The sequence below is a fragment of the Diaphorina citri genome, unplaced genomic scaffold (genome assembly GCF_000475195.1).
Source record: "Diaphorina citri unplaced genomic scaffold, Diaci psyllid genome assembly version 1.1 scaffold5822, whole genome shotgun sequence".
NCBI classification, from domain to species: Eukaryota; Metazoa; Arthropoda; class Insecta; order Hemiptera; family Psyllidae; genus Diaphorina; species Diaphorina citri.
Window position 1 is genome coordinate 1 of NW_007383198.1, and position 6,083 is coordinate 6,083.

Consider the following 6,083-nt stretch of genomic DNA (forward strand, 5'->3'; position numbering starts at 1 on the left):
AGTATACTCCCTGTTTAAAGTCCCCCCCCCCTCCCACAGACTAAGTAGGAACAGGTAATAGAAAGTAAAATTTCTTACCTTGCCAGCATCAGGGTAGGGGCTACACAAGAGCTTAGCAGGCGGTGCACACGCTGTTGATTCAAAGAAACTTGGCAGACCAAATCCATCCTCATTTTCTTTTACTGCACCAGCCTTGGGGTCAACAACCTCCAGCTCTGTATTGGATCCAATAACTTCTGAAATCGCGTCTTTCGGTTGTGAAGTGTGTTGGGAGGTTTCATCAGTCTCTTGGTTAGTGTCTTTAGCTTGTTGGTCAGTGCTGTTTTCTTGTAGTGGGCTTTCATCGAGGGATTCAGCTGAGGTATTTTCCCGCCCGTTCAGTGGGTCTTTAGATGGGGTAGTACTTTGGTTGTCTTGTCCGTCCACTGAGTCTTTTGTTGGGCTAGAATTCTGGTTTTCTTGTACGCTCAGTAAGTCTTTTGTAGGGCTAGTATTTTGATTGCTTGACAGGAATGGATTAGTATTTGAAAAGTCTCCGGATGGGGTAGTATTTTGGTTGTCACTGAATGGGTTAGTTTGCTGATTCACTTCGGATGGGCTAGTAAGTTGGGAGTCTTTTGATTGTGAGCTATACGGGGTGGTAGATGATTTTACGGTGGTAGTTCGTCAGGGGGGTTACCTGCCATGGACGATGGGTTATCTCCCGTAAACACAGCCACTCTACACTCTGGGTTAAACCCAAATCGCTCCACATAATATTCATGCACAGGGCCTAGTTCTGTAGTACAAGGTACTGGGTCTCCCAACTTTGATCCTAAGTCAGGAGCACAAGCCTAGAAATATATTACAACAAACTTATTTATTTTTATTTTTTTAAGAGGTTTGACAGAGGGAACTGTAACTGCTATGGTCTTATCGTCCCGAAATCGAAGAGAGAAGGAAGACAGGATAGGAAAAAGCCAGCCGTTCCGAGAACGAACATTATCCCATCAGCTTAGTTGGTAGGATAAAATCCGCCCGGGCGGATTTTATCCTACCAACTAAGCTAACTAGGCTGGCAAAAAAGATCTTTTATTTTCACTGCCCTGACGCAAAGACCAGTCCCTATAATATTTGGTTCATCTACTACACCTCAAAGTTTCCATTATTTTCCCTCAAGTCAAACCATTTTTTTTTTATCAAACAATGTAAAACAAATTCAAACAATACCAACTTGGTAAAACTCTCACCCTGCCTCCTCCCCTGATAACGAACGTGTGAAGTGCTGAAGTTCAGTAGAATCATTTCAGCTAAGGTTACACTTCTTGCTGATAGTCAAACTCAGTCCAGCTTTAGTCCAGATTGATTGACCCGAAGAAGAGAGTTGTGATTCTGAGTTGTGGTAATTTTGAGTTGTGACTAGTTCGGAAGAAAATTAGGACTTTATCTGTGTGTTGTGCCGTCGTTAATGGTCGATTATGCCGCTGCAAAAGGTGAGTGAGAGTGCCTTTTCTGGGATTTTTACTTTTTTATAGTTCTTTAGTGTGCTGTGTCGTTTTGGCAAGCCAAACTTTGGGCAGTTCGTCACGTCAATACATTTTTATTGACTAGGTATTTCTCTTCAAAGTAATTAGAAAGTATTGCAATCGGTCCAAATTTTCAAAATCGGGAAATGGGTGGAAAAATTCATTTTAGGGTCCCCTGATTCCGAAAAAGTGGTTTTTATCCAAATGGTCTGTCTGTACGTTTGTGCTTTTAAACTTTCTTTTTTTTCTCTTTTCCATGTTAGGTACATTTTCTTATTTGGTGTTGGACGTTGGTGTGTAAAGCCGAATTTAATAATTATAGGGGAAAAACGGTAATTTTTCGTAATACATAGTCAAAAGTGACAGTGCTTCATTTTGAGTAGGTATTTTGTTATTAAGATATTTTGAGAAAAAACAAGCTGGGTCCGTCCCTCCGGGAATTTTTTAGCCCGTAGTTTATTCGATCATGGTTAAAGAATACCTTTGTACCTACCTAATTTGTTTAATATCCAGTTTATGATCATTATTGATTTGATTTTTTGATTTTACTTTCATGTAATGATTTAAAATCAAGACTAGAGCCCGTTCTCCCTTTATTCCCAATATAATGTTTAAGTCACCCATCCATTTATTGGCCTTTCTCGGCGTAGCTTAACATAGGTGACGCTAAAACCGGTCTTAAATGATCGACTGAAGTGTTACCTAAAACTTTCTCGCTTTGAGTTCATAGGTCGTCGCGAAAAATTTCAAGATTAGAGCTCATTTGTGTGAGAAAATGTGAAAAAAAAAAATCCCAAACCAGTTTTTTTGGTTTTTTGGCTTTATGATTTTCTGGACAAAATTTGCACCACCATTTTCGTGATCCTGGTAAAAAGACCTTTAATTTGATATATAGGTCGACCAGGTTTGGATAACTCCTTCTATGGGGACAGACCGACCGACAGACCGACAGACAAAGTGTCCGCGGGCCGGTCCTCAAGAAATGAACGGTTCGGCCGCTATTCGGGATAATATCCTCCCCAAAATTTGATTTGCTTTGCTTTTTGTTTTTCATCAGAAAAAGGAGCATTTTCTTACTGGACTTGGAAAAAACCTGAAAAAGAAAGCACTCACCTCTGTATTTTCGTAAGCGCCTGGTTTGGTTTGAGCTATTTTTGATATTTGAGCTCCCGAAAATCGTTCATATCCGATTGATCCTGTAATTTTGGCCAAATTCTGAAACCAGAACAAAAGGTGAAAGGTATTAAGACTATTGCCTCTTGAGAACCAACATTATTTGATTTAATTTGGGGATAGTTCCTAGCTCCTAAAAAGGGTGGGGTACCGTTTTGCCCCGATGTACCGTTTGCGCCGTGTTCCCCTATTAATTTGATTTACTTCTACTTTTGCTATTGGGATCCAACTTTCTGGTCTGGTCTCTTCCAAATGTTTCTTGCAACAATCCAGCAACTTTTTACTCTCCAGAATTGTTTCTGAAACATTTTTGTCTTTTAGTGTGTAGGTACCTACTAGGTTTAATCTTGATCCTTCAGGAGAACCGTTCCACTTGATTCTGGCTTTCTAATCTTGAAACTTGCTCAACATTCGAAACGTTTGTTTCGCAATTTTTTTTACTCTTCAGAATTGTTTCTGAAACATTTTTGTCTTCAAGTGTGTAGGTCTGTAGGTACTAGGTTTAATCTGGCTTTCTAATCTTGAAAGTTGCTCAACATTAAAAACATTTTTTGCTTTGCAACTGTTGTGAAACAAACGTTTCCGGTCTGTACTAGGCTAATAATAATAATTTCAGGATATCAATATGAACTACTGTAGTTTTGAGTACAGTAGGACCTCGATTATTTCAACTAATTGGGGCCAGGGGTAGTTGAAATGATAACTTTCTATGATCTCTTCCTCTGATAAGATAGGACATCCTTTGAAAGATTTCAACTCCAAAACAATGCATTTTCGAGTTGAAATAATCGAGGTTCTACTGTACTATCACTCTATCTCTAGCCCAGATAAGTGTTACTTTAAAACTTACTTAAAAATTACTTTCACTTTTGAAGCAAACTTAATGCAGCAGAAATCTACTTTGGTGTACAGAATCATTACCTATACTTTTTGAACTTTCGAAGCAATTCGTCTTGGTAACTGAACACAAACCGACACTTTACCGGGTGTCCAAAAACTTGATTATTATCTAATATTTTAAGGAAAACCAACCTCAGTGGTGTAGTGTTAGCACGGTGGACTTTGAATCTGAAGGTTGGTGGTTCGAGTCCAAGTCATGTCATAAAATTTAGCGTATTATATTAAGCGGGAGGTCGCGGGGTTCGATTTCCGCCCGGGGCGGATTTCAGATAAGGTTCGTTTTCGGTGCGGCTGTTTTTCTGCTGTCCTGTTCTCATTCTCTTCTTTCGGGACGATAAGACCTTAGTAGTTACAGGTCCTCCTCTCAAACCTCTTCTTTTGGTGCCACATACTCTACTGAACGTTGACAATTGTGATGGCTAATTCATTCTTGTCATGCGCTGCTTGGAGAAGATCTGGCATACTTTTATTGAACCATTGACTGAGATTTTGGATCCAGGATGTTCTTGGTCTTCCTCTTTTTTCTTTTGCCGGCTATTTCACCTTGGAGTATTGTTAGAATTGATAGCATTTTACAGGGTTTCTCACTATCTGGCCAAAATAAACCTCAAAAAAATAATAATAAAAAAAAAAAAATAAAAACTAATATTAATTAAAAAAAAACTTACCTCTGGGCCGCCGACAGCCGCCTCTAGTTGGCGGCATTGTTGTGTTGTCGAGGCGTCCATCCACACGGGAGAGTGAGAGATGGAGAAACAGGAGGCAAGCTGGGAGTGGAGAAAATGTGCCGGGTCCAGGGATCGAAGCACGGACCTTGCACCACGGTTCCAGTACACTGTGCCATGTTGCTGAAGAGGGTCAGAAGTGGGATGACAATAAAGAAAGAAGGAAAAAAGAATTAGCATCGCATGTAAAAAGAAGAATAAGGTTTAAATTTGCACTCGTATTTTCGATTGTCAATATTTCAACAGGTTACTTTCTGGTGTTTTCGAGTTGACCCAGCACCTAAATGGGAAGTCTTGTGTCTCTTCTCGCCCACCTGATCGACCGACTCTCGATCGATGTCGACTGAACCATACACACTGCCTTGACGACATAGATTTACCTCGTTGATCAATATCGATTGACGGCCGGTCGACTATCTTTGGACACACCTTTATAACTAATAAGCAAATAACTAATTCCAAATTTAGCCCTTAAGGCACCTAAAAACGAAAAAAAAAACCTCCATAACTCTTTAACCCTTTAACTTACCTGTCCAGTTCCAGAGAGCGCCACCAGTTTACCAAAGTCTGCGCCCTCCACTCTAAGCTGATCTAGGAGGATGTCCAAAGCTTTCACCCACATGAGTGTGGGCGCCGTCACAGTGTGCTTGTCTGGTCCTCGGATAACGCCATTGTGGGTTCTGGAACAAGGGGAATGAAAGTTAGTTTTTCACCGTCCCATTTACAAGTCAATTATCCGATTTTTATTTTTATTATTATTATTATTATTATTTAAGGCCGGGGGCCACAAAGTAAATTTAAACCCGGTTCAAGTTTTAATCTCGGATTAAAAAATCTTATTCGTTGAAAATTTTGATTTTTTTTTTTTAATCAACCAATCAGATTTTTGAAAATTCCAAAAATTTCAGCCAATCATATGGCTTAAACCGAGATTAAAACTTAAACGGAGTTTTAACTCACTTTGTGCCCCCCGGCCTAAGAGGTTTGATGGATTGATCTGTACCTATCTGCTAAGGTCTCATCATCCCGAAAACAAAGAGAGAAGGAAGACAGGATAGGAGAAATCCAGCCGTTCCTATACAATCCGCACCGGATCGAAACCGCGGCCTAGCGCTTACAAGGCAGATGCGCTACTCTCCAAGCTACGGAAACATTTCGGTCAATAAATATCGCCTCGATCGGGTCTCGAACCCAAAAGGAAAGTATTTATTAGATATCTTACCTGAATTCTGGCAAGACAGTGTCGAACTGAATGGCAGCACTGTGTCGAACCCGGAGCTTTTCATCTACAATGACAGCTTTCAGCTGAAATCAGTGACACATATTACTAGTTACATATTACTAAGGCTAGTCACTCACGCACAGCCTTCTGTCAGAGAGTCTGAACGTGTATGGCGGACTTAATATACTTGTCAGGTAGGTACTTTCCTTGCTCTATAAAGGTTTGTCCGGCCGTAGATCGACGTTGTCTGAACCGGCCACACTGCCTCTGCCTCGATAACATAGTTTCTCCTCGGCGATCGACCGCCGGTCGACTATTTGGACAAGCAAGGACGGCCGGTCGACTATTTGGACAAGCAAGGACGGCCGGGCGACTATTTGGGTCAAAGAGGAGGGCTGTGGGGTTAATAAGATCACGGGAAAGGTATGGATTCAGAGGAAGAGGCTTGTGGGATCAATACGTTTCGCTGAGAGGTAGAGAGAGAGAAAGCGAGAGAGAGAGAGAGAGAGAGAGAGAGAGAGAGAGAGAGAGAGAGAGAGAGAGAGAGAGAGAGAGAGA

General features: G+C 40.9%; 1 protein-coding gene across 1 annotated transcript; it reads right to left on the reverse strand.

Annotated features, from left to right (window-relative positions):
* Positions 1 to 78: 78 nt before the first annotated feature.
* LOC103521732 (xylulose kinase-like) lies at positions 79 to 5,614 on the reverse strand (the record flags this gene model as incomplete). The annotated part of the gene is made up of 6 exons (XM_008486838.2): positions 79 to 598; positions 655 to 833; positions 2,619 to 2,720; positions 4,247 to 4,426; positions 4,833 to 4,983; positions 5,526 to 5,614. Coding segments are annotated over 6 exons (1,221 nt in total), but the record flags the coding sequence as incomplete, so codon positions are not given.
* Positions 5,615 to 6,083: the final 469 nt, after the last annotated feature.